This window comes from Halteromyces radiatus (genome assembly GCF_025201355.1).
Source record: "Halteromyces radiatus strain CBS 162.75 chromosome Unknown BX664scaffold_4, whole genome shotgun sequence".
NCBI lineage: Eukaryota > Fungi > Mucoromycota > Mucoromycetes > Mucorales > Cunninghamellaceae > Halteromyces > Halteromyces radiatus.
The window spans coordinates 997,573-1,022,823 of NW_026251690.1; the positions used below are offsets into that span (position 1 = coordinate 997,573).

Genomic DNA, 25,251 nt, shown 5'->3' on the forward strand with positions numbered 1-25,251 from the left:
GGAATTCATCTTCCATTTCATCCGATTATTGGATCATTGTTATCCGATGGAATAAGCTGACTATAGCCAAATTATCTCACAGTAAGAAAATAATAATGAATAAAGGTGATATTAAACCATGACCGTTGAACTTGGATCACTATCAAAACACTCAAATCGAAAAAGAACAAAAACAAACGACTATTTTTAGAATTGGGCTCATTCAATGAAGGTGATAGTTGTTTTTTTCTAAAAAAAAAAAGAAGAAAGTGGCATTTTTTGATGATCTCGATACATATATAAGGTTTCATGATGATCATCATATATAGAAAACAATGATGGAATAAAACGTTCTATAAAAATCATGTACATTGAAAAAAAAAAAAAAAAAGAAAAGAAAAAGGAATGATAAATGGTTGTTTAAAAACATGAATCTTTCCGCCACATATGAATAACATAATCCAGAGCTCGTGTAACACAACTGTTCTAGAGAACGTGTTTTTTGATCACTTACGAGTTGTTGATCTTTTTGAGATAGATGCTTCCCTGGAATGCAACTTTGATTACTTTTAATACAAATAATGAAGTCCGAAGCACAAGTCGTAGAACTCTGGCACGGTCTCTTGAAAACTTGATCTTTTTCAATAAATAAGACTTACATTGATAACCTAATATATCATATGAAGTAAAGGGGTTTTTTTTTGAAGGAACAATGGAAATGGCTACTAATCAAACCTACCTATCTGCGTCTTACCTCAAAAGCTATCGATATGTTCTCAAGTAACGATGCTTGTAGATTAGCAATAGCAAGAAAAATAACGAAAATGATAGTGTGAATCATTCCATCTATATATTTTTATGGTAGTCGATAAATGTTTTGGAACTATAACATCTGCGCATGCACATATCTTCTTGCTTTATTTTAGGTAGGCAAAACGTATGTAGATACAATACATGCACTCATTACGACGGTGAATTTTCAGTATTCAAAAGAAACGAAGACTTTTATCAAATGATCAAGATGAAATAGTACGAAAAATGAACATCTGACATTGTCTAAAGTGTATTAGCAATTCTCGGATCTTCTATTACTTTACTGATTGATTGCATTGCTATCTTCTTTTTGTTATTTGAGGGAAATGATCGCATCTAAAGAATAAAATAAATAAATAAGGTTTTGCTGCGGGGAAGGTTTAAAAAGGTATTTCGTTTGATGCTTTCGATTTTTGATTGACATTGAAACAAAAAAGGTAATTTTTCTTCTTCGTAATCGGAAAACTTTGCATTTTCCCTTACACTCTGGTAATGTGAGATTAGATGCTTTTTTTTTTTGTTTATAATAAACAATGAGATACAAAAGGTACATCTTGTTCGATATTATTGTATTTTCGCAGTACATCAAATAGCCAAGATGAAAATGGAATGATACAGTGACACATGAGAAAGCTTTTTCTTAGTGTAACAACAAGCCAAATTATAATGGTTCTTCTTTTCTTTTTTTTTTTTTCTTTCTCTCTTTTATTTTTCTTTCTTTTCGAAATACAATATCTTTTCAAAGGAAAACAAAATAAAGATGACGATAAGAAATCGATTATACCAAATGATTTCACCTAGTAATTCTACTGAGATTAACAATCCAAGGCCATCGTCTAGTACATCCAATAGCCGGTACAATCATCGAGCCAGCTTAGTCGGATCATTGTCATCAACACTAAATTCAGGAAGTAATGGCGGCGTCAATGGCAATATTATCCCAACTTCTCCACCAGCTGATTATCATATTGTACTTGTTGATATCAAACAAACGGTAAAAGAGCGTAAAATTGAATGTGTGAAAAAAATCTTGGATCAGCCCGGTCTCCGCTATGCGGCCATATCCTATCGATGGGGAGAGGTGCCTGAACAAGCTGTACTTACTCCATCCTATGTTGCACACATTACCAGTTTTGCTCTGTCCGATTTAGAATTACTTTGCGGACAACTTCTTGTATCTAATGAGGAAAAAGTAGATTACATCTGGGTGGATGCAATTTCAATTGACCAACAAAATGAAAAGGCTCGCAAAGCCACCATTCGACAAATGAACAACATTTATCGACATGCTACCATGATCTTGGCGATTCCAGATTTGCATATCGCTTACCTTAAACGGGACCCAAGTTCCAAGGCGGCATTGGCTCGTATTCGGAAGCATACACCTCGGATGTATAATCATGTCTCTGGTATCTGTCAACCTACACGTGTGGTGCCACCTTCTGATCATCACCATATCCATGATTTTCCTCATATTGCGACATTTATTTCTTCTCAGTTTTCATCATCATCACCTACATCATCGATACCTCCAGATAGTCCCAGCACACCATTGACACCGGTGACGCCAGATACCCCAGAACGGCTACAACAGCAGCGTCAGCAACAACAAACTCAATGTGATTGTTATCAGCAAGAGAATGGAGCGTCATATGCTGAAGCAATTGATTACCTGCAATATCTCATCAATGATTGGAGTAATCGAGTGTGGGTGATCAGTGAGTACCACATTGGCCGTACCAAAAACATGAAACTGTGGTTTTTATCGTTCGATATTCAATGGTATTACAGTACCCGGCCGCGCTTTATTCCACTATTTGATTGTGCATACCATGATCAGTTCCGCCACCGTCGATTCCTGGATATGATGTTCAACTCTGCCGCGACAAAAAATGAAGATCGATTCTATGCTGTGCTTCCATTGTCTGATCAATACAAGGATTGTATCGAAACACAAGATACAGTGTCCCAATGGAATATCACCGACATGACCTCCGTTTGCTTGAGACTATATGCATTTGTAGGGATCCGGGAAAAAGCAGCCATATTGTATAGTTGCTCCAAAGGAAAAACGCTAATTTTACCATCGTTTGCTTCTTGTTGCAGTGGAGACGCTATATCGAAAATTTTGGAATTGGATCGACATCAATTACTATTGGAGAGCCTCATTTTGATGACTCCAATTATAGACAGATATAGAAATAGCAAGTATGCAATAGAAGACAAAGAAACTGCGAATGGTAATGGTTCATTTTATCGACTCGTTCGTCGTCATGATCATCCTCAACAATCCTATCACGAACGTGCTTTCCTCAAAATCAAAGTCAAATGTCATCGTCTTCTATCCACAAGCAATAAGGACACAAAAATGTTTTTTCATCAACATGCCTCTATTTGTGAACAATTGGGGTTTGCCGATGAACAAAAAGAACAGCAACAACAAAATCATCATCATCATCTTTATCATCATCATCGTTCATATCATTTAGATCAAGTTTTTATTCCTTTTATTGAATCAGGAACAAGATCACCTATTGGTGTCCAGTTAGTAGGCAATCGTAAATTGAATCGTTGGGTTCTATATCAATTGACCATCATCAATGTGAATGTTCCTGCCGCAGACTGGAAATTGGTAGAGGAAGTGGAAGAATTTCATATTTATTAAAATAAAAAATGGGTAATAAATCATGTATAATAATAAATCGTAGTTATTTTGAATCAATAATAGGATCTTTTTGTTTTCAAATTTACATACATAAAATATTAAAAGAGGATATGGTGTAAAAGATATAAAAATATTTATATAAAAAAAATCATGATTAAGCTTCTTTGACGACTTGGTCCAAAAACTTATATATCTTGGGACGTTTGGACGCCCATTTGGAAGGATCACCATGAATGACTATATGATAATTAGCATGATCCAAGGGTAAGACGTGTTCCTTCATTTCAAAGATACGTCCTTTTCCAGGGAAGTCCACATCCGTAAATAAATCGCGAGCAAATTGACCCATTCGCCACATCACCATATATTTTTGATAAAAGAGAGAAATTGTGCGTCGTGCCAGATCCACCTTATCAGCTAATTTTTCTTCTTCCGTCCAAATCTCTGCATCTTTAGCTCTAGCTTCCAATGTTACCCGTGCCCATTGATTGGCTCTTGTTTGCATTTGTTCCTTGTCGCGTTTGTTGTAACCTTTGAACCATGTATACAAAGCAATCAGATGATCGCGCATCTCTTTAGAGGAAAAATAAGTCACCAAATCCATGATCATTTTGGCAGTTTCCACACGAGCTTGTTCGGAAGGGGCTGGTGGCGGTGAGAGCATCGTTAATGGTAATTTTTCCATATCCAGGGGAAATCCATATTCTCTTGTGATTGCTATGTAACCATAAATATTCATATCTTCACCATTATTATCTGTACACAAGAGATATTTAAGACAATCATGAGTGATACTATCCCAGACACCGAATTGAGCTTGGTATTTGGTCATAAATGTACTCCACATGTTGGCTGGTTTGGTATCTTGTCCGAACAAAGAAAGGTAGTACCGATAACTTGCTGAGCCATTGTTATCTTTACTATTATTATTATTGTTGTTGTCGTTGTTTTTATTGTCTTTTTGCCCTGCTATCATATCTTCTTTGAAATGTTCTGGTTCAGAATAAAATGGAAATCCAAGAGAAAGTACAGTCTTCATTAATGGGTCGAGTCGTTCAAACAATATTTCGTGCCAAGTAAATCGATACTGAGAAATCAATAAATCTCTTCTCGTTTTCCATAACATATTTCCCCATAGATCTTGTCCTTCAGTTTCTTCTTGGATAAACGATTCAATCGAACTTATAGCATCACGAAAGATGGCGATAACATCGATGCTTGTGTCTGCGGTCGCTAATTTGGTCATATTGTCGTCGTTTTCTTGAAGAATCTGACAAGCTTTCTTTAGAGCTAAACCTTCAGGTTCGATATGTCGCCAGTCTTGAAGTGTCTTGTAAAGAGTTTCCACTTGTATCTTTAAGGCTGAAAGGTCTTTTACCATGCTTTGAGGTGAATAAAAAAAAAAAGTTAATAAAGAAAAGTATTCAAGTAAAAGGAAACTTGGAATAAAAAAAAAAAAAGACGTAAACAGGTAACAAGACTTATTGTTTTTTAATATTTTCCAATTGATCACACGATATCAGGAGTGAGTATGTAACACTATAATCTGTTTTTAGAATTAATGCTTAGACATCAGTGATTTTAGTGCTAAAAAATAAGGCTCATTCGCAATCTTCCATCGATATGGAAATACTACAAAGTTTGTTTTTATTTTTTATTTTTCGGTAATGGAATGTGTCTATGATATAGAGTGTTTCAATTGATCAAACAAAAAAAAAAAAAAAAAAAAAAGAATGCAATCACAGCGTCATAGAGGAAAAATATGTTTTGATCAAATAAAATCATACCTTTTTATAGATAGGCATCCATTATTATGCTTACTAGTTTTGTTCAAACGCTGTGTAACATAAATATATAAAAAGTGGCTGGTGATAAAAGTTGACCTGAAAAACGTTATTTATTGTTCTACTTTTAATCTATATTGGCTTTCTTGTATTATGATGATGTGCATTTGACATATTTGTAGTTAAAAAATCATTCAGCATTTTGAATAGTTCTTGGTACTGTGTAAATCACCCTTCATCATGCATCCGACTTTTGAGAGTTAAAGAAGTTAAAAAAAAAAAAAGGAATCACACGTGTGATCTTTAACAGGGGACATTGGTCAATTGAATCACAGCCGAAGGTAACAAAAATAAACACCCTATTTTTAGGGTTTCGATAGTTAAAGATATTATCTCCCAACTAAATAATTTTTCTTAATTTTCTTTTCCTTTCTTTCTTTCTTCTTTTTTCTATACTGGAAAAAAAAAATAGATGCGATATCCTTTTCTCAAATTCTTACTATTAGTTACCCTATTGTCGTTTGTTGTGGCTCAGGATGGTAAATAATAAAAATAAAAAGAAAAAGAGTATAACTGTCAAAAATCATCAAAGAAATTGTTCCTTTTGTCAATGGTTGAATAAAATGAGAAGCATTTTAGCTAACAAAAAAAAAATTTTTTTTTTTTGATATGTTCGGATCAAATTATCCAGTCCAACCTAGTGACCCTCAAGCTAGCCCTACAGATTCTTCAAATCAACCTCCTCCAGCACAATCATCATCACCACTAGATCCAACATCATCTACTGATCCTAACCAATCAAATACCCCAACTCCTACCAATAATGGAAACACCGATTCACTGGCACCAACAGCATCTGCGAGTGATGTAGCGACTCCCTCTTCTACTCCCCAGACGGTTGACCCTAACGTTTGCACAGCACTAAAACAATGGTTTGATTCAACAAATGGAAATTCTTGGATTGTACGCAACGGATGGGATTCTACAGATATGACATCATGTTGTTCCTGGTATAATGTACGATGTAGCTCCATTGGCCAGGTTATCGAAGTGTAAGTATTCTTTTTTTTTTTTTTTGAGTACTCATTATCAAGGCAAAACGGGAAACAGGAGAGTGGCGAAGAAAAAAAAAAAATAAAAATTACTTACTTCTTTTGGGGTACTTTGTTGATGATAGTGATCTCTCCGGCAATAATCTAGTGGGACAATTACCTGATAATTTCGGTACCTTTCCTAATCTTATAAACGTGTAAGTTTAATATTCATAGCTAACTATGATATAAAAGGAAGAATTGACCTTATTTGTTTGGTTTGTCTTTTTTTTCAAAAAAAAATTTTTTTTTTTAATCATTCATTTCTTTTCTTTTACAATAACAGTGATTTCAGTTATAATAATCTGACAGGACCTATTCCTTCTACCATCGGATCTGCACCAAATTTAAAAGTCATGTATGTATAAACGGATAGACGGGAATAAAGGAAAAAAAAAAGACTGATTTGTTTTATTTCTATGTTCCTCGAAACTTTATAGCAACTTTGATGTAAATCAATTATCAGGCACTCTTCCTCCTTCTATCGGTGGATTAGTAAATTTGACATATATGTAAGAAAGAGAAAGAAAAAAGAACAATTTCATCATCTTTTACTGATTACACCTTATGCATATATATATATTATTGTATAGTCATTTCAAAAATAATACAATTACAGGAGGTATTCCCAATACATGGTCGGGTTTACAAAAACTTTTAGGATTGTATGCCAGTAATAACCAATTGAATGGACCTTTCCCTGACGTTGTGACCAGTATGATCTCTTTGCAAGCACTATATATTGATAATAATCAATTCAATGGACTCCTTCCTATGAGTTTGGGTAATATGAGAGCTTTGACCACCTTGTAAGTGCTTATATATGAATCCGTATATATATGGATGTAAAAATGAACTCAAATGATTTACTTCTTTGTTTGTATATAAAATAGAAATGCCAAGGGAAATCATTTGCTAGGTACCATTCCTGATGTTTTTGGTAATCTTACCAGTTTGAACTCCCTGTAAGATACATTCCAATTTTATATCACCAAAAATGAAAAAAAAGAACTAAATTTAACTCTTTATTTGAACAGATACCTTTCAGGACAGACGTTCAACGGATCTATTCCTGAATCCATCTATAGCCTTACCAATCTTGTGTATCTGTAAGTAACCAGTTTTTTTTTTTTTTTTTTTTTTTTTTTGTTATTCTAGGGAGATCATCCAAACTGATATTTCATTTATTATTATTTTTTTCATCTTTGATAGTGATTTATCAAACAACCGATTAAAAGGTATTATTTCTCCTGGAGTGGGTAATTTAACCAAGATTCAAACATTGTAAGTTGAGATAATGTCAAGTTTTTTTATTTCTCTAGTTATTAAGAAACTTACACATATATATAATTACAATTATAGGATGTTAAGTCGTAATGCGTTGAATGGTCCTATTCCAGCTGAAATTGGCAAATTAACACAATTACAATATCTTGCATTGAATTATAACGCATTGAATGGTCAGTTCCCTTCTGATATTGCACCCCCAGCTCTTGGTTATTGCTATGCTTCGCCTAACCAATTCCAAATATGCCCTGATCCATCAATTGCTAATGACCCTAATACCATGGCCTTCCAATGTTCTATTGATTGTTTAGTCAATAGTAAAAAGAAAAGCGCTGCATCTTTGACAATGACAACCTTTTCCACCTTTTTGCCAATAGTTATCATAGTTACCATGACTACTATACTCTAACCCCCCCCTCCCCACTTCAAAAAGAGATATTGATTTTTAGTTATATTTTTTTAGAAAGAGAATGGGCAATAATATCAATTTACTCATTTTTCTCACTCACACCCCCAATCTCTCAAATCTAGCTCATTAAACTTGAAAATAAAAAAAAATAAGATTATCCTTTATATTTTTGATTTGCCTAGTCTCTTTTTTATTGCTTTTCTTAATCAACTTTTTGTTACATGTCAAGTGATGGCGTACTACCATAAATAATAAGAACACAAATAAAGATCTACACTTTTTGATGTTTGATTTATGATCGTCGTAACGATGTTGACTGAAACGACCGAAAATAAAAAATGGGCCATATGATTGAAAGAATTAAGAAGAACCTATAACTCTTCCGGAATAAAGTCTTTTACTTGGAAATACAAATACAATGGACATCTTTGAATTAGGAAAGTAGTAGAAAAAAAAAAGATTGATCGACCAATAACATATAAAAAGAAAAAAGAAAAAAAAAATGGGATAGTTTGCACGAGGAAGGAAGATACGCTAGTGGCTTCGGAGCATAGATATTCTGGACTAAAGAACAAAAAAGGTTTAAATCTAGAATTGGAACCCAGGCCATTGACTTCCTCCTACTCTTAAGTTATGCATATTGTCCAATCAAATAAACATTAACGTCCGATGAAGCTAAATCATTATTTGGATCTAAAGAAGTTTTACATTTCAATCAAATATTTAAAAGAGGTTCCTAACAAATCTAGGATATTTAGTATCTATCATATCATAACGGTTTTTTCATAACGAAGAATCTTTTTTTTTTATCAGGGGTTCTCCAGTGTCTAAAAATAAAAGTGGAAGAAGGGGATAAAATGTCGGTCCACTGAGAAACTTTGAACAGGAAAAAAATAATCCCCCTCCTTTGATTTCTATATTTTTTATAAGATAATGCGAAATTTCTCTCTCTCCCCCCCTTTTTTTTTTCTTGGTTCATCTCAATGACTTTTATGTTTGATCCTCCTCTTTTAATCCCCAAAGTTTTCCAAGTTGATAGATGCCACTATACCTTTTTTTTTCTCATCTTGTTTGTCGTTTTATTTGTGTATGAATGAAAAAAAATCCACTAGTAGAACCTGTTCAAAAAAAAAAATGATAATGATGATGCACGAAATATGGTGATACATATGAAATGAGAAAAGAAAAACAAAAATTACGCCTAATTTGATGACCGATGACCTGTTTTTTTCAAAGCTCCGAGGAGTGTCTCAGTTCCATTGGACTATAAGATCATATGTTAATTAAGATTTTTTGCTCAAAATTTATTAGACAAACTTAAGGATATTTATAAAAAAGAAAGGAACGATCAAAGATCGACTTTACAGCATAGCATTTGAGTCGGATTAATTTCTTTTATTTGACTTTTAGGGGGGGATTAAAGGGGGTGAAATGGTGAACAGAAGTAAGAGGATGATGATAAAAGAATAAACTTAGTCAGTGTTCCCACCTTCCTAAAAAAGGAAAAGCGTTCTTTCTAATCAGTCAAGTCTGTTTTTTTTTTTTTTATATTTATTGATTTATTTTTGAAAACCGTTTAATGAGTATAAAATAGAAAAATCAATTTCAAACTATAGTTAAATCATTCTTTCTTTTCCATTCCTTCTTTTTTTTTAAAAAAAAAATCACATACTCTTACACGTATCATTTATCATGAAACTTTCTGCCATTGTCGCTGCTGCCCTTCTTAGTGTTGTTTCCGCTCAACAATCTTCTACACCCATCATTTCTGTCACTGCTCCTTTACAAGGTGCTTCATACAAGGCTGGTGACAAGGCCACTATCTCATGGATTAACCCCACTGTTGATAGTATCTCTCAAATTGTGTTGGCTAAAGGTCCTAGCACTGCTTTACAACCTGTCACCACTATTGCCACCAATGTAGCTGCCTCTTCTGGTTCATACACATGGAATATTCCTGCTGATACTCCTGCTGGTTCTGATTACGCCTTTGAATTCGGTACTTCTCCCAACTTGGCCTACACTGGTCAATTCTCTATCACTGGTGGTTCTGCTGGTAGCAGCAACTCTTCTTCTTCCTCTTCTGGTGCTGCTTCTTCCGGTACTGCTGCCTCCTCTTCTGCCAGTTCCTCTAAGCCTTCTGGTTCTTCATCCTCCTCTGGTTCTTCTGCTTCCTCTGGTTCTTCTGCTTCTTCTGGTTCCTCCGGTTCCTCTGGTTCCTCTCCTTCTGCTTCTGGCTCTGGTGCTTCCTCTTCTTCTTCTAGTGCCGCCAACTCTTTGACCGTTGGTTCCTTCGCTGCTGCTGGTGCCGCCGTTGTTGCTGTCGCCCAATTCTTCTAAATCTTTGTTTTTCCTTATTGACTACTCCTTTATTATCTACCTATTAGATCCCACTATTCTTCCTTTTTTTATATATATGTATTACTCTTTTATTCCAAATATTAGTTTTTATTGTTTTTTTTCCTAACTACAAAAATATCGAAATAAATTACTTAATTTTGCAGATTTACCAAACTAGTATGTTTTTGGTATAGTTGATTTTTTGGAAATGAGGGAATAAAATGTGAACTTCAGCATGATTCAAAAAAATAACTTTTTTATCTTCAATTAAAGATTTTTTCATTGACATGAGCGTATCGTTTGTACATCAATATAGATTTATTTCAAAAGATAATGGTTTTGCACTTACTCAACAGCATTGTCTTTATTGCTATGATATCAGTTGCCAAGAAATGAAGTGGTTTTCTTTTTCTGTCTTCTTGTGTGTACGATCCATTTATATTGATATCAATTATGTATTTGACCAAATGATGGATATAGAAATGCTGTTATTCGTTGAAAATAAATGAGCAGCTCATCTCCACAACGGTAAACGTTCTCGTTATAAGAAAAGTTTCCTAAAATGGCAAAACTTTTAAAGGAGTAAGGAGTTGATTACAGCTAATGATGCTTATTTCTACAGCAAGAATGTTTTTCTCTTTTCTTTTTTTTTTTTTTTTTTGGGATGGGGGAGGAAGGACAAAATAGCTTTATAAGGAAACACGTATGTCGTCCAAGATCAAAGAGTTAAAAAAAGAAAATATGTTTATTATTAAGTCAATCTAAAAATATTGAAGCTGATACAGTCAAGGGAACACGTCCAATCATTGCACGAAGTGTCCTAACCCATAGCTCACTTTCGAAAACTTTATCACAAACACAATCTATATGACTTGCGTCTGAAAAAGTCACTCTGAAAAATCCTCGTCGATTGTCCTCACAAATGGGATTCTGAGAGTATATAAGTTGGTGATCAGAAGTTGAACCACCAACATCGACTAGGACTTGTTCTGCTGCCACAATCAACTGTAAAGCATCAGTAATATCGAAATGACAAGAATGGTTTCCAATCTGTTTATCTGATTCGTACCCTAGGAGTCGACTACCTATCAACTGGAAATAATACCGCTTCCATGTCTTATCAAGTAATGAAATAAAAGTAAGGCTTCCAATACAATGGGATGCTTTTTTTTTTCTTCTTTGTCTTCTTACCGTTTCCCCATTGCGTCGTGTTGATAAATAACCAGTTCGCCAGCAAGTACCATGCCATTGTCTGATTCGCAAAGCCAAATCACATTCCTGAAGACTTGCCGGGATACTCTGAAAATATAATAATATATATTAATAAAAAACTAAATAGAGATTCCTGTTATGTTATTTTTCTCGTTTTATTACCATTGACGGATCTGATACAGGCAAATACAACATGTCAACCCCAAGTTGACCTATCACTTTCAAGATTTGCCCTCCTATTAACCGCCTTCGATCTTTTGCAGATTTGACAAACCATGAATTGAAACAATCGAATGAAGCACTGTAAGCTTTCTGATTACAAGCAGGAATCATATCTTCGAGTGCAAAGCGAGTTTGACCTATAATATATTCTTCAGGATGGACATATCCCAAGAGAGTTTTCTTTTGACGATAAGCAGATGTAAAGAAACGACTGAAACCAGAAAGTGGACGAATGTGAGGGTCTGGTCTTACTTGTAAGGCCACAGATATAATCATATTGGGGTATGTATCCATAGTACATTCAAAGCGAAATGGTACCTTGCTACCTAATACTTCATATCGAGATAAATATTCTTGTCGACCATCACTTATTACACATCGCACATAGGTTGTATCAAGAGGTAATGGTAAAAGGATATCATGAGCACTTGTCATTCGAATATAGATCTTGCCATATCCTGATGTCGCTGCTTCAGGAATGAGTGGAAGAATAGGGTATGGGGTATCCATCGTTTGTAATAGCTTATCTTCCACCGTATTAGTCGATTCGTTGTCATCCATTTTATTTTGTGCGTTGATATTGGTTGTTTCAGATGGTAATGCCGATAATTTTGAATCATCATACATATCATCAGACCAACTTTGGAACTGTGAAAGACGGTTGACCACAAAATTAGTATGACAAGCACGAATGTCTTTATCTCTAAGTTCTTTGATTTTCCGCTGAGACTGGAGATTTTTATAATCGTTGTGTGTTGAAGGCAGTTCCATTTCTTGCATCGGCTTCACTGAAGGCATGATGGACGGTTTAAAAGAGCTGCTTGTTGTTGTTGACTTTGGACTGGGTGGTGGCCATGTGTTGACGCTTTCGTTGTCAGATTGGGCTCGAGAGTGGAACTTGAAGACTTCTTGTGACTCTTCTGTTTCATGCGACAACCTGTGGGCATGATTATCATCAGTTATTGTCATCCTCAAGTCATCATCAGCTACCTTAGGTTCAATCTTCGTAGTACTGACCGAAGTTGTGTCTATAGCTTGCCAATTATTATCCTGTACAACGTCTGTCGAAGTGTTAGCTTGTGCTATTAGCAATGATCCATGAGAGCTGATTTTTCTACTATCCCTCTGAACTATGCCAGAAATACTGTTATCTTCTGGATATACTTCATAGCTGTCGTGCCATTGATCGCTTGCTGTGTCACTGACCACACTTAAATGGCCTGCTTTCACCAGTAATGATTCTTTGCTCGCAGGTAACGAGGACAACTTGTTAGCTTGCTCTGATTGTGTTTCCAAAGTAGGGTGGCTGATTCGATTTTGATCTATTCCAGGGATACGAGTAGTATCAAGCGTGGATTTCTTGGTAGAATCATTTACGGAGGCAAAAGAGGAAGAAATGCTCCTGTTTTCATCATCTAAGTAATATTATCAATTTGTCAGTTGTTTGTTTTTTTCATTTCTTTCTTTTGTGAATTTATTTCAATTGATTATACAAACTTACCCATATTTTCGGCGCTGTCAACAAAACTATTGATGGACTTTTTATCTTCATCAGAGTTATTATTATGTTTATCTAATGATGACATTGTTTCATTGACGCTCTCTTGTATTGGATGATCAGAACTTATAGGATTATGAACAGTGGTATCTGTACATTCAGGATCCTTAATCTGTGTTGTGGTGGGTGGATTACTTATCGTTGTTGATGATTGATCATTCTCTATTGTCATTTGCTGTCCAGCTTCATCAGGAAGACCTTGGGTATCTTCTGTCTGAATAAATTCATCCATGATTTCTTCGTTGCGTAATTTGCTTGGTTTGACAGCTGAATTGTTGATGGTTAAATCATCCTTAACATTAGCTTCCTGCTGTCGAAAAACACTTGTGGATACAAAAGATCTTCCTTTGAGGGAACTGATGCCTTTCGAAGTGCGTCGATCCGCCAATGTTTCTAATGCAGGCGATAATAGTCGATTATGAGCTGTTGGTTGTTTATATTCTTGCTGTTGATGTTGTTCTTCAAACTTTCGAAACAAAGGATTGTTTTTAACTCTAGATTGTTTAGCAAGGCTTTCAACTTCTTGCTGTCGTTTGTTTGTTGCATTTCTACCTATGCGAGTCGATTCATCGGCTGTAGCACTATTGTCATCTTCTTGGAGTACTTTTTTTCTTCGTGCTTCAAGATGACCGGGTTGAAAGTAACGGCGTGTGGATTGTTGGCGTTTGCCTATCATGTTGGATGTATTTTGCAAAGAACTAGACGAATTTCCTCCCTCTTCAGCTAATTGGCGTAACTGTTCAAATCGATTATCCTTGATAACAGTGGAGTCGTTAATCGATGGATTTTCGTGTTTGGAAACTTGTTGTAGCATATCAGAGATTGTAGTTGTAAGAGCAAAGTCAATAGCAACATAACCATCACTATTGGGAATATGTGCCAAAGCACCTTGACTTATCAGTAGTTCAACAACTTGTTCCTGACCTAAACAGCTTGCTAGATGTAAAGTGGTATTTTTTGTGGAACCCCAAAAACACGTGTTTAGATCGGCAGCGACAGCCATCTTTTTTATAAAAAAAAAATTAGTTTCTACATATCTCGAAACATTTTATTTGTAAACTTTGAGACACATACTTCAATCAAGTTGGACAAAAGAACAGCTTCAGTTGAGCTTTGTGGAAGTGCGTTTTCAAATAAATTTACAATAAGTAGTTGAATAGCGTAAAAATGAGGAACAGAGATCCCTTTCATATGTTGTAGTTTTTGTAAATGAGTTGAGAAATGAGGGTAATGGGATTCTTCAAATGGTATAGGATGCCATAATAAAGAAGGCGAATGGAGTGCAAGCTCTAGAGCTTTATCAAAGTTAACACTCTTAATGGCCTCTACCCATTCTAAGAACGAGCTATCCACCACACTCATGAGTGGCGAACGAAAGATAGAAAAAAGAATAAAGGAAAGGAGAAAAATTAAAATGAAATCGAATTGGGTGTTTTCGAAAGAAAAGTAGAAGAAAAATGAGTAGGAGTGCCTATTATGGCAACTGAGAAAAAAATCTTATTGTTTTTCAACCACATGTTACATATGAACAAAAAAAAAAAAGATGATTTATACCACAAATCTATCCTTTTCTTTAGGTGATTTTTATTTCTTATCATTAGTATTTTTACTGGTATTTCCAATCATTTGGTTGCAAATCATGATATATCAAAAGATGGAAAAAAAGGTGTAACAGACTCTGTATCGCGTATCTCTCAGAAATTTTTAGTGCGATCAAGGCTTTATTGACATTTTCTCCTGTATCAATAAATCTATCCGTTCTTGCACAAAAATTCGCTGAAAAAACCTCTAATTGGACATGAGTGTAACCACTTGATTTCAATTTCTCTTATTGCTGCAGCTTGCTAAAGGCAAACAATTATTACAGAACTAATATTAATTTTCATCGTGTTTTCCAACGTTTGTGCTCCACAAGCACTACATACCTTGCTTATATAAAATTCCTTTGCGTTGACAGTAATAAACATAATTGTTTTTCAGCGGTATCGAACAACTTCCTAAAGGAATTCGCCAGTCCGTGCGTTTTATTTCGAAAGATGCATCTACCGAATTGTCCATCGTCTATACGTATTACATTGACACAGACAGTAGTAGCTTTTGCTTTTCTTTTTTCTTCAGTGATCCGTCGTCTCTTGTTCTTGCTGCTTTCACTGTGTCAGTAACTTGATGGTCGGGAGACAAATTGTACTTTTTGCTTCCCGTAAGTAATATGTTGACAACGTCTTGGTTTATCTTCTGATGTCCAATGTAATTCAAAAATTTGAGTTGCTGTAATTCTAAATTGTAAAAAGCGTTGCAATCGCTATTAACAAAATATCCAGCAGCTGCGTGTTTCAAAATTTGATGTCGATTAATTGGCTCCAGGAGTTGGGATATTCTGCAGATTTTGGCAGCAGCAAAAAAAAAAAAAAAAAAAAAAAAAAAAGTTAGTTTCCAAATTAGAAAACAATATAAAAAAAAGGAATCGTGAAATGATAATGATTTACCGGAACCCTGACAAACCGCATTTCGGATAAGGCAAGTAACTGGTCTGGAAACTTCAAGAAAGGAGAGAGAGAAAGAGAGAAAAGAAGCGTTGGCTGCATGTTGAAGCTACACAAACCGAACGCAAACGTCATTGAGTACTGTCCCTTCAAAATAGTGTACATTTGGTGAAAACGGAAATGTAAGTATTATTGTGATGATGGAGAGAGTATATGAGGAATAAGGAAAGAAAGAAGAAGAGATAAAACCAGTTTTTATATTTTTCTGGACTTTTTTTAGAAAAAGAAAACAAAAAAAGGGAGTCTATAATTATTGATAATGGTTCTGTGATACTGTATTTGTCATAGTTCCTTTTAATGTGATAAATACGTGAATTTCATTTTCTTTTCTTTAGATAAAAAAAGGGGTTTATAAATGATATCATCGATAAAATGCTCATCAATATATATGATGATTTCATGATATAGGAAAATTCCTGAAGGTAGTAAATAGAAAAAGAAACAAAAAAACTGGACGATGATGGTAGATATCAACCACTTGTAAAATCTGTAACATACGAAATTCACACCCCTTTTTTTTCAATCATCCATCATCTATCATCAAAAATCAATCATCAACATTGTCCACTTAGATCACCACAAATATGTTTGAAATCCAATGCATGTAGATATTTAATCAAAGCGCAGAAAAATAAAATAAAAAATAAACGTGGCGCACAAGAGAAAAAAAAAAAGCCAGTATTGATACTGATGATAAGGTATACAGTAGTAGGCATTGTTACCTTCCTTTTTACCAGCGATATTAAAGTTTTCTTGTTACACAAATCTTTTTTTTTGTGGGCTAAACCCATTTCACCCAATAATCGCCTTTTTTCCAACAAAGATACTGTGAGGGATTTTTTTTTTCGTTTTCTAACTCTTTCTTTCGCTTCCCCTTACATTCCTTACTTCAAGAATCCAGCACAAAGATTCTTCAACTTCATTATTTACATTCATTGTATTTATATCCAACACGGTTATCATGGGGTCTCGAGCCTTTTTTCTAACACTGTTAAGATTTCTCTTAGTTATAGTAAGCGTAGGCACGCTAGTTTGCCATGCTGGTAAGAGATTTCACTCTCAAATAACAAAAACTGACAAGTTATTTACCTGTCTCTCTCTCTTACATACACAAACTAATCTTCGAAATAGTTCAAATAGTAAAGTTAAACGATAACAGTTGGTTTTCAAAAAAAAATTATTCGGTAAAGATAAAAACGATTGTTTCATCAAAAGGGCAAAAAAAAAAAAGACGTACTTGGGCTTGGCAAAACTCCGCAATATTAATCTAAGAGTTTTTTTAGTATATTCTTTATTTCGTGGGACCTGGAGTTTCAACACTTTCCTCTTTGGCATTGGTTTTCTCCATAATTTGTGGTATAAGATCGATTAGGGGAGATCGTTTTTTGGGTATTTTGAATTTGGCATTGATGATTGCTACTGTGGTGGTTTGCACTCTCAAAAGTGGTCCTGTTCCATGGCAAGCTAACGATGAAGGAAGTGAAGGTGGCCCAAATGGATTTCAATCCTCTTGTAACGGCTACCAAGATAGTAATTCGACCCTTTACATTCGATGCTGTAAGTAACATTACAGAAGGTCAGATGAAAAAAAAAAAAAAAAACTAAATGATATTAACTATTTTTCCCTTTTGTTGCATACAGGGTTATCGAATGGTGCATGGATTGGATCGATAGTGATAGCCGTTTTCTGGTTAATATTATTACTTTATGTATTTGTTCAACGAAGTGGTGATATTTATGATGATGATGAATATGAGGTCTACGATTTTAAGAATGGTAGTCATCAACATGATATTCCCATGGCTGTCACCTCTCATTCACCTATACTATCACCTTTGAAACAACAACAGCAACCATCTCCACTTCTTCCAGCACATCCGGTCATGGTGAATGAATACGATCATGCTCACTATGATACAGGATATATGGATTATAGTCAGCAACAGCAAGCTTATGGATATCAACCCCAACAACCATATACAGATCATCATTATCAACAACATTATGATCCTTACGGAGCAGACGGTCATATTCATAACAATGGCGGTAAAGGATACTATGTTCCCGGTCTTGTAGGCGTAAACTCATCTCCTCTGACTACCACTGCAACACAACATACATCCACTACCGCAAACACAAACACTCCAGGTGGAGGCTCCCATATCGATGATACGACGCATATAATGGCCGATGTTGGTGGTGTTGGTCATCATTCTCCTTATCCTGTGAATAAATCTCCTCCTCATACTCCATCTCATCAAGTTCCACATACTTATGAATAGGACATTTATCTTATTCCTACATATTAGATTTACTTTCATGGTATTCATCCATCCTGTTCCTTTTTTAACCCTATCCAGAGTAATCAAATAATAAATCATGATCACTACTCATATATATGAACTACCTAATGACTGTTAAAATTTATTGTGGAGTTATCATTTATTTTTTCATAGTAAAATGCATGTATCATGCCATTTGTCATTTTCCAAAAAGACAATCAGTATTCTCTCAAAATGACGACTGTAACAGTCATCAGTAAGGAAAAAAAAAAAGTGAATTGGTGTCCAACAGCATTCAGGTGATATCATTTAATAATGATGAACCTTTCTTCGTATATATTCCTCATATAAATAAATCAGAAAAATTCTGATCTATCTGAACCTTAACGACTCTTTTCCAGTGCAAAAGACTAATTTCAAAATGATCTGTGGAGATCTGGCATTTTCTTTTATTGATGAAAAGATTACTAATTTTTTTCAAGTTGAATTTCAAGATAAAGACCGCACTATACTTGAGTAGCTTTCAAATCTTTACCGACTTCGGTAGCGTACTGCGTGACCTTATTATCATAAAAAGCGTTACAAAAAGCATGAGCAATGCCTTTTGTAGGTACGGGTTCGCAAATCTGGCGAGCTTGAGCATTGGCATTGTGGTGCTGTACAACATGGGAACAAGTAGTATTCCACTGAATGCAGAATTGATCAGGGGATTGACCACTACGCGGTTTGAAATCCAAACGATAGTCAATCGCCATGACCATTGTAACAAGAGCGAGAACTAAAAGAAGAATAGAGTGAGTCATGTTCAAAGCAAAATCTTCCCAAAAAAAATAGCAATGGTTGCTTATTAAAATGCCTTGATTTATATAATAATTGGGCATTTCTATTTTTATTATTATCTTGCTATAATGTGGGATATCACATTGTTTTTAGTGATCTGTTTAAAGTTTAAATCTAATTGAGGAAGCATGCTATTTTTGGCATTAACATTGTCAGAAGAGTGTGATGTTTTTAAGTGCTGATCAAAAGTTCCCCGATTTTTTTTTTTTTTTTTTTTACAAATTTGGATGTATTAGCCATAAACAGGAAAAAAAATACTACTAAAAATACCGCCTTTTGGTTTTTGCTTCCATAGTAACATCTTTATTTTTGTAACAAGAGGAAATTCTAAATTTTCAAAGAAATATTATCTTCGCTTTTTATTTATTTGTTTTCTTTTATATTTTTCAATATCATTTACTTGCTAATTTTTCGAAACATACTATCGGAAATAGTCGTAGGAGGAGGAGGGGTAATAGTGTGTAAAGCATCGTCATTATTATTAGACACTGGAGATGGGGATACAGAATTGAGAGGAATGGGTACCGATGATGAGGATACAGCCAGTGGCACTGATGGAATTGATTGAGTCCTGCTATCAGGGATAGTATGCTTCTTTTGTTCTTCCTGGTGAAGTGCCTGATTAGCATTGATAGATGGTAGTAAAGTTGGAGGGGTAAGCTGTTGTTGTTCCTTTATAGCATTGACATCAGAACGATTTGCTGTAGCAATCAAGGGTGCCTGTGGTTGGTGAAGAGGATACTGGCTATGGTTACCATTTGTTGGATTTAAAGGAGGTAATCTATTTTCAGAATGATACTGTCGTTGTGTCGGCATAATTGTTGGCGCTGTCGATGTATGGACTGGTTGCTGTAAACCATGTCGTTCAGAAGATTGTAATGTATGCGCATACCCAGTAGAGATAGTACCAGGCTGATGGTATTCGTAAGGAAAGTGAGTAATGGTAGATGGCAAAGCAGAATTCGACATGAACCGAGATGGATGGTCTTCTTGTTCCATTTGACTTGGGTGAGTAGAAGTAAATGCTGACTTGATTTCTGTTGTACTTGATGAACTGGGGAGAGAATCATGTTCATGAGCTGTCATTGCTTTTTTTATTCTTGCTGTGATGAGACTCTCATCAGTTGTATCCTCTATTTCAACATCAGCTTTCTCCTCTTCTGTGCATCGTCTACAGATGAATATAAAGTCATCAAATGACATCAATCGATCATCCACTTGACCCGACTCTCTTAGACATTGGATATGTTTCCATTCATTGCATTTTTCACAAGCGATCATTGGCGTTCCATCATCCTAAAGTAAAGGTTAATAAGGTTACTAATTAAATTTCGCTTGTTTTCTTTTATATATATATATTACCAAATCAATTCCATGTACACCACAGGAGCAATTGAAAATCCAACTTTCCTCTTCTTGTTTAGCCTTTTGTTGAATTTTAGGTTTTCGTCCTCTCTTTCGTTTTCCAAGTGTATCTTTACTATTCTTATCATGATTTGTGCCTTTTTTGGATTTCTTTGTCGTCTTTGTAGAGATTTTTGTCTTGTGATTCCTGTTAACCGTCAATGTCACCTTGAGTTCATGTTGTTGTTGTTGTTGTTGATGCCAAGGATTCGTCAAGGCAGTATCCTGGAATAATCGGTTATGATCATTACCATTAGCACTGAAACCGAGATCTAGTGTGGGTGAATCGCCACGGCGTCGTGCTAAGCGACGTTCTCGTTCAAGACGTGCCTTTTCCGCAGCCATCTCCTTCTCCTGTAACCTTTGTTCGCGATATAATGCTCTTTCTTCTCGTGCTTGTGCTTGCTGTTTTTTCTGCTCCATTTCCCTTTGTAGTCGTTTCTTTTCAAGTCTTGATAATGGTTCCTGTTGTGTAGCACCTCTTGAGTAATTAGAATCAACTTGTTGTTGTTCTAGAGCTTCCAATTCTCGTACCAATATCCTTGAACTTCTTTTTCGAGATAAGAGTGCCTCTTGTTTCTTCCGGTTCTTTTCATGCTCTTCAACTACAGGAAGCACTTTAGGTAATACATCCTCTACTAGAAGATGATGAAATTCCTGTTCTTGAACATGATTGCTTTTGGCATATTTTTCAGGAAAGTGTTGCCATTCCGCTGCAGTCATACATACCTATCAAATATATTCAATTTTTAAAATTTCTCGTTCAATTTATTTTTTTTCTTTTATTGATTAATCCATTCTTTTGGTTTTACCATTTTCCAAGGAGTCCAGTCTTCATCATCAGATGTATCTTCCTCTTTCTCCTCTTCCTTCTCGGATGCTGTTGTTGATATTCTAGTGCTTCGTCGCATGTTACGTCGCGTACCGGATATTAGGTGTTTCTTTTTTTGATTCTTCTTCGATCTTTTCTTTTTGCGATTGGATTCTCTATAAAGTCGATTATCTAATCGAAATAGTAACGAATTGAAATATATATATATATATATATATATATCGCGATGATTGAGTATAATGACCTCATTCATTAATTTTTTTTTTTAGTTTTACCATCAAATAACCAGAACGTATTTCCCTTGGCATCAAAACCAATTGGATCCACCCTCTATCAGAAACAAAAGAAAAAAAGGGGGGAATCAGCATATACCACAACTACCAATCAATCATATTCCATGAGCATCTATTTACAAGCTCTTACCCATTGGATTGCTTCATTTTCATTATCCAAGTGCTCTCGTAATCGTTCTGGATCAGCTAGTTGCCACTATCGAAAAAAAAAGAGATAATAAAACATGAGGGTGTATTCATATTATTCCGATATCTTCAGGTTGTACAAAGTTTCATACTAGTTTTCAGGTTTTGTTTATATACGTAAACTATACCTCACATAAAGTATTTAATAAAGAAAGTCTGGTTTCGATAGGAAGGTCAAAAAATGATAAAATGGCTTTGGTAGGTTGAGAAACAGATTTTTGGTCATGTATGTCTTGTTGATCAATTGAGTCTGTATTGGCAGATGATTCTTGTTTCTCTTCTTCTTTTGCATGAAATGGATTAACTTGATCACTTTCACGTCGATCAAACTCGCGCGAAAAGTATTCTTGCCAGGTGGAAGAACTAGGGTATAAAAGAAAGCAAGTTAGATATCCTTTCTTCTTAAATGCTCTTTCGTTTGTCGGTTTCCATAGTAATTAAAAAAAAAAAGGTCATACTCACTTTAGAAAACGGTTACGAGTCAAGAAACGAAGCAATCGAATAATGAGTTCCTCTAATTGATATCGTAGACTTGGATCTACAAACATATTCTCCAGGTCCTTAAAAAAAGAAAAGATAGTATGTTATTTCAATAAAGAAAAGATACAAGTCTATGGTATAAAGAGTATGTTATTTTTACCTCTGTTGAAAAAACATAGGAGTCATCTCGTTTATTATCAGGTTGGTGTACAACGGACCAGTGAGCTTCTGTATAGTTCGGCCAAGGTCGGAAAGCAGATTGAAAAGTATGGAAGAATTGTGAGATGGAGGCAAAAGTTCTATTATTCCGTAAAAAGTCCTTGGTCAAGCCATCTTCTGTCATACTTTATCAACATATGAAAGTTTCGTTTTTTGACATGAGGAGGAAAAAAAAAGTTTAGTTGCTTTATGCTTTTTTTTTTTTGCAAGTCAGAAAGTAATAGAAACGGAAGGGTACACACAAACTTCAAAACACACACACACAAAAAAAAAAAAAAAAACTCACCTAACAAAATAAAAACTGGTTCAAAAAGATGAGGAGAAAACAAAAGAAAAAGTTGTTTGTAATATATTTGTGCCGGAGCTCAATTGAATTGACCAATGGGTTTCGTTACATTCCCAAGGTTTTTTTTTTTTTTTTTTTTGTATTTAATTGATGACCTCTAGCTAAAGGAGTTTTACTGGTTAACAAGGGTTTTTCTGTAGTAAGTACTTTCCCCCACTTTCTCCCTCACTCTCTCTCTCTCTCTCTCTCTTATTCTCTCTTTCTTTTTGCGGCGTAGTAATAAAGTGTACGAGCTCATCTAAATTTACTTGGAGATACACTCAAGATAACAACACCACTTTTATCCCGCCCCCACAAAAGGGGTTTATAAAAAAAAAAAAAAATTCAAAAGCGCAAAATTTATGAGGGAAAATCCAATATATTACCAAAACACTTTATTTATTTTTCTTACACACATTATCTTCAATATCATCTCCTTTCTCTTTTTCCTTCCAAACCTTCACCTTTTTTTGTTTTCTTCTCTTACCTCGTCTTCATGTCTCAAACTCATTCCTCTTTTTTGGAAGACAATAGTTCATCAAAGTCCAGTAATAATATTCATTTGACTCAAGTTGCTCCTCATCAGTTGACCACATCCAAAAGTAAAAGAAAATAAAAAAAAAAAAACATAAATTGTCTTCATTATATTATATATACACAAGACAAACAAATATAATAAGCTTTATTTTACTAACGCTTTTGATAACCATGGCTTACGTACCTTTTTTTTTTCTGTTATCTTTCAAAAGATCCTGAATACTTAAAGTCACCTTTGCCATCGGGAGGTAGCCGATCTGGTTCCCGTACTTCATCGCTTAAAGCTTCTATTGGAAAAGGAAGCTTTATATCACTTTTATTATGTTGTACGTCGTCAGCTTCCATTTTAGATAATAATGACAAGTCATCTTCCATCATTGGGAAACGACAGAGACATGATCGACAACAACTACACAATAGCAACTCTAAAACAGAGAAACAACAGGAACATGAAGTAGAGACGTCAAAAGAAGAAAAAGAAAACTCTATGTCTTCATCTTTATCATCCTCTTCTTCCTTTGATAACCGACCAGATGTCCCATCACCATCAGAAAAACAATTGATATCTACCACTCTAACTACTTCTCCTTTGGCGTCCTCTAAACCACAAGTACCTAAAATTATTACACAGCCAGACCAGTTAATCCATACAGAGCCTGATCAAGATGAGGTGACGTCGGCAACTCCTGCTACAGCTCCACCACCAGCATCCCCTTTTCAAGCACCAACCATTCAACTTTTACCTCCTTTACTTCCTGAAGATATTGGTAGAAAATGCCTTGTATTAGATCTGGATGAAACTCTGGTACACAGCTCTTTTAAGGTAAAAAGTCATAAAAAAGAAAAAAGAAATACATAATTGGTTGAGGTACATGTGCATACATATATTGATTCTTCCTTCTTTGCTTTTTAGATGATACCCAATCCCGATTTCATAGTACCAGTGGAAATCGATAATCAATACCATAATGTATATGTCTTGAAAAGACCTGGTGTAGATGAATTCATGCGTAAAATGGGAGAATTATATGAAATCGTTGTCTTCACAGCCAGTTTATCAAAGGTAAATCATTCTTGTTGTAATATGTATTATGTGTGTAATTAACAAAAAATGTTCTTTTTTCCCTTTCTTTTTTTTTTTTTTTTTTTTTTTTTTTTTTTTTTTTTTTTAGTACGCTGATCCAGTATTAGATATGTTGGACAAACATAAAGTGGTGAAACATCGATTATTCCGAGAATCCTGCTATAATCATAAAGGTACTTATGTTAAAGATTTATCTCATTTGAATCGAGATTTGGCCTCTACCATGATTTTAGACAATTCTCCAGCAAGTTATATCTTTCACAATGCCAATGCGGTACCAGTATCAACTTGGTTCAATGATCCTCATGATACTGAACTCATTGACTTGGTTGCTTTTTTGAATGACCTGACATCGGTTGATGACGTTACCTTAGTCTTGAATAATGCCCTTGATACCAACTTCCCCAGCATGTAGTTCTTTTTTTATAAGAAAAGATTGGTTAATCTTGTCTTTCTCTATCTCTTCTCTCTTTCTTTATCGTTTTTGTGGTCACTTACTTCATACCCTTCCACTTTTTTTTTTCTTTGACTACATATCCAAACGATATTCTTTTTCTCAGTTAGATTTTCATCCCCTCCTCTTATTTTTCTTTCCTTACCTTCAGTTTGTGTTTTATCATCAATCATGGTTCTAAAATGTAAATACAATCTCCTTTAGTAAAACAAATTATTTCTTGTACTTTAATATCTTTCTATTTCTTGTACCTGGTTTGCTTGATTAAAATCGAGTAAGTTTTAGGTTGAGTCAGTATAGAAGAATTGGGTCGCACAAATCAAAGTCGTGAGTTAAAATAAAATCTGATTGGTTCGTACATAAGCATGTCTATTTCTGTTTTGTTTTGTCTCTGTTTATCTGTATTGATAAA

At 34.8% G+C, this 25,251-nt stretch overlaps 10 protein-coding genes across 10 annotated transcripts; 5 read left to right on the top strand and 5 right to left on the bottom strand.

The window, feature by feature from the left end:
* Positions 1 to 17: 17 nt before the first annotated feature.
* Positions 18 to 1,418, bottom strand: BX664DRAFT_314290 (uncharacterized protein; the record flags this gene model as incomplete). The annotated part of the gene is made up of 6 exons (XM_051542657.1): positions 18 to 60; positions 118 to 228; positions 494 to 615; positions 639 to 647; positions 734 to 825; positions 1,325 to 1,418. 6 exons carry the CDS (start codon positions 1,416 to 1,418, stop codon positions 18 to 20), a joined length of 471 nt encoding a protein of 156 aa, XP_051399889.1.
* A 48-nt stretch (positions 1,419 to 1,466) lies between these two features.
* On the top strand, positions 1,467 to 3,468 carry BX664DRAFT_332046 (uncharacterized protein). Its single transcript, XM_051545249.1, has one exon. The coding sequence runs from the start codon at positions 1,553 to 1,555 to the stop codon at positions 3,455 to 3,457; it is 1,905 nt and encodes a 634-aa protein (XP_051399890.1). The 5' UTR covers positions 1,467 to 1,552; the 3' UTR covers positions 3,458 to 3,468.
* Positions 3,469 to 4,915, bottom strand: BX664DRAFT_332047 (uncharacterized protein). The gene has a single exon (XM_051545250.1). The coding sequence runs from the start codon at positions 4,836 to 4,838 to the stop codon at positions 3,612 to 3,614; it is 1,227 nt and encodes a 408-aa protein (XP_051399891.1). The 5' UTR covers positions 4,839 to 4,915; the 3' UTR covers positions 3,469 to 3,611.
* A 762-nt stretch (positions 4,916 to 5,677) lies between these two features.
* On the top strand, positions 5,678 to 8,194 carry BX664DRAFT_332048 (uncharacterized protein). The gene is made up of 10 exons (XM_051545251.1): positions 5,678 to 5,780; positions 5,933 to 6,293; positions 6,419 to 6,490; positions 6,619 to 6,690; positions 6,773 to 6,844; positions 6,926 to 7,141; positions 7,226 to 7,297; positions 7,370 to 7,441; positions 7,545 to 7,616; positions 7,695 to 8,194. The coding sequence occupies exons 1-10, from the start codon at positions 5,714 to 5,716 to the stop codon at positions 8,026 to 8,028; spliced, it is 1,410 nt and encodes a 469-aa protein (XP_051399892.1). The 5' UTR covers positions 5,678 to 5,713; the 3' UTR covers positions 8,029 to 8,194.
* A 1,434-nt stretch (positions 8,195 to 9,628) lies between these two features.
* BX664DRAFT_332050 (Ser-Thr-rich glycosyl-phosphatidyl-inositol-anchored membrane family-domain-containing protein) lies at positions 9,629 to 10,542 on the top strand. Its single transcript, XM_051545252.1, has one exon. It carries the CDS (start codon positions 9,721 to 9,723, stop codon positions 10,366 to 10,368), a length of 648 nt encoding a protein of 215 aa, XP_051399893.1. The 5' UTR covers positions 9,629 to 9,720; the 3' UTR covers positions 10,369 to 10,542.
* A 2,063-nt stretch (positions 10,543 to 12,605) lies between these two features.
* Positions 12,606 to 14,798, bottom strand: BX664DRAFT_126421 (uncharacterized protein). Its single transcript, XM_051539785.1, has 4 exons — positions 14,435 to 14,798; positions 13,304 to 14,363; positions 12,793 to 13,217; positions 12,606 to 12,739 (listed from the first exon to the last, which is right to left on the bottom strand). The coding sequence occupies exons 1-4, from the start codon at positions 14,720 to 14,722 to the stop codon at positions 12,728 to 12,730; spliced, it is 1,785 nt and encodes a 594-aa protein (XP_051399894.1). The 5' UTR covers positions 14,723 to 14,798; the 3' UTR covers positions 12,606 to 12,727.
* Positions 14,799 to 16,710: 1,912 nt separating this feature from the next.
* BX664DRAFT_332057 (uncharacterized protein) lies at positions 16,711 to 18,306 on the top strand. The gene is made up of 4 exons (XM_051545253.1): positions 16,711 to 16,946; positions 17,035 to 17,087; positions 17,187 to 17,460; positions 17,545 to 18,306. Exons 1-4 carry the CDS (start codon positions 16,865 to 16,867, stop codon positions 18,183 to 18,185), a joined length of 1,050 nt encoding a protein of 349 aa, XP_051399895.1. The 5' UTR covers positions 16,711 to 16,864; the 3' UTR covers positions 18,186 to 18,306.
* A 251-nt stretch (positions 18,307 to 18,557) lies between these two features.
* BX664DRAFT_314298 (uncharacterized protein) lies at positions 18,558 to 18,988 on the bottom strand (the record flags this gene model as incomplete). Its single annotated transcript, XM_051542658.1, has 2 exons — positions 18,558 to 18,631; positions 18,721 to 18,988. The coding sequence occupies 2 exons, from the start codon at positions 18,986 to 18,988 to the stop codon at positions 18,558 to 18,560; spliced, it is 342 nt and encodes a 113-aa protein (XP_051399896.1).
* A 234-nt stretch (positions 18,989 to 19,222) lies between these two features.
* On the bottom strand, positions 19,223 to 22,710 carry BX664DRAFT_332062 (uncharacterized protein). The gene is made up of 8 exons (XM_051545254.1): positions 22,381 to 22,710; positions 22,203 to 22,300; positions 21,869 to 22,103; positions 21,685 to 21,750; positions 21,537 to 21,591; positions 21,242 to 21,432; positions 20,388 to 21,158; positions 19,223 to 20,321 (listed from the first exon to the last, which is right to left on the bottom strand). The coding sequence occupies exons 1-8, from the start codon at positions 22,561 to 22,563 to the stop codon at positions 19,422 to 19,424; spliced, it is 2,499 nt and encodes an 832-aa protein (XP_051399897.1). The 5' UTR covers positions 22,564 to 22,710; the 3' UTR covers positions 19,223 to 19,421.
* Positions 22,711 to 22,921: 211 nt separating this feature from the next.
* BX664DRAFT_332063 (phosphatase PSR1) lies at positions 22,922 to 25,059 on the top strand. The gene is made up of 4 exons (XM_051545255.1): positions 22,922 to 23,366; positions 23,514 to 24,124; positions 24,215 to 24,364; positions 24,474 to 25,059. Exons 1-4 carry the CDS (start codon positions 23,261 to 23,263, stop codon positions 24,798 to 24,800), a joined length of 1,194 nt encoding a protein of 397 aa, XP_051399898.1. The 5' UTR covers positions 22,922 to 23,260; the 3' UTR covers positions 24,801 to 25,059.
* The last annotated feature ends 192 nt before the right edge of the window (positions 25,060 to 25,251 follow it).

What these genes read in the sequence shown, in the direction of transcription:
- BX664DRAFT_332046 (XM_051545249.1), top strand. Translation starts at nt 1,553, where the DNA reads ATGACGATAAGAAATCGATTATACCAAATGATTTCACCTAGTAATTCT.
- BX664DRAFT_332048 (XM_051545251.1), top strand. Translation starts at nt 5,714, where the DNA reads ATGCGATATCCTTTTCTCAAATTCTTACTATTAGTTACCCTATTGTCG. An exon ending in GTTTGTTGTGGCTCAGGATG is followed by an intron (nt 5,781 to 5,932) that starts GTAAATAATAAA and finishes CAAATTATCCAG; the next exon opens with TCCAACCTAGTGACCCTCAA. An exon ending in CTTACCAATCTTGTGTATCT is followed by an intron (nt 7,442 to 7,544) that starts GTAAGTAACCAG and finishes CATCTTTGATAG; the next exon opens with TGATTTATCAAACAACCGAT.
- BX664DRAFT_332050 (XM_051545252.1), top strand. Translation starts at nt 9,721, where the DNA reads ATGAAACTTTCTGCCATTGTCGCTGCTGCCCTTCTTAGTGTTGTTTCC.
- BX664DRAFT_332063 (XM_051545255.1), top strand. Translation starts at nt 23,261, where the DNA reads ATGTCTCAAACTCATTCCTCTTTTTTGGAAGACAATAGTTCATCAAAG. An exon ending in TCAGTTGACCACATCCAAAA is followed by an intron (nt 23,367 to 23,513) that starts GTAAAAGAAAAT and finishes ATCTTTCAAAAG; the next exon opens with ATCCTGAATACTTAAAGTCA. An exon ending in TGGTACACAGCTCTTTTAAG is followed by an intron (nt 24,125 to 24,214) that starts GTAAAAAGTCAT and finishes TTTGCTTTTTAG; the next exon opens with ATGATACCCAATCCCGATTT.
- BX664DRAFT_126421 (XM_051539785.1), bottom strand. Translation starts at nt 14,722, where the DNA reads ATGAGTGTGGTGGATAGCTCGTTCTTAGAATGGGTAGAGGCCATTAAG. An exon ending in TTTTGTCCAACTTGATTGAA is followed by an intron (nt 14,364 to 14,434) that starts GTATGTGTCTCA and finishes TTTATAAAAAAG; the next exon opens with ATGGCTGTCGCTGCCGATCT. An exon ending in TGACAGCGCCGAAAATATGG is followed by an intron (nt 13,218 to 13,303) that starts GTAAGTTTGTAT and finishes AATATTACTTAG; the next exon opens with ATGATGAAAACAGGAGCATT.
- BX664DRAFT_332062 (XM_051545254.1), bottom strand. Translation starts at nt 22,563, where the DNA reads ATGACAGAAGATGGCTTGACCAAGGACTTTTTACGGAATAATAGAACT. An exon ending in CCTATGTTTTTTCAACAGAG is followed by an intron (nt 22,301 to 22,380) that starts GTAAAAATAACA and finishes TCTTTTTTTAAG; the next exon opens with GACCTGGAGAATATGTTTGT. An exon ending in TATTAAATACTTTATGTGAG is followed by an intron (nt 21,751 to 21,868) that starts GTATAGTTTACG and finishes TTTTTTCGATAG; the next exon opens with TGGCAACTAGCTGATCCAGA.
- BX664DRAFT_332057 (XM_051545253.1), top strand. Translation starts at nt 16,865, where the DNA reads ATGGGGTCTCGAGCCTTTTTTCTAACACTGTTAAGATTTCTCTTAGTT. An exon ending in CACGCTAGTTTGCCATGCTG is followed by an intron (nt 16,947 to 17,034) that starts GTAAGAGATTTC and finishes TCTTCGAAATAG; the next exon opens with TTCAAATAGTAAAGTTAAAC. An exon ending in TTTCAAAAAAAAATTATTCG is followed by an intron (nt 17,088 to 17,186) that starts GTAAAGATAAAA and finishes GAGTTTTTTTAG; the next exon opens with TATATTCTTTATTTCGTGGG.
- BX664DRAFT_332047 (XM_051545250.1), bottom strand. Translation starts at nt 4,838, where the DNA reads ATGGTAAAAGACCTTTCAGCCTTAAAGATACAAGTGGAAACTCTTTAC.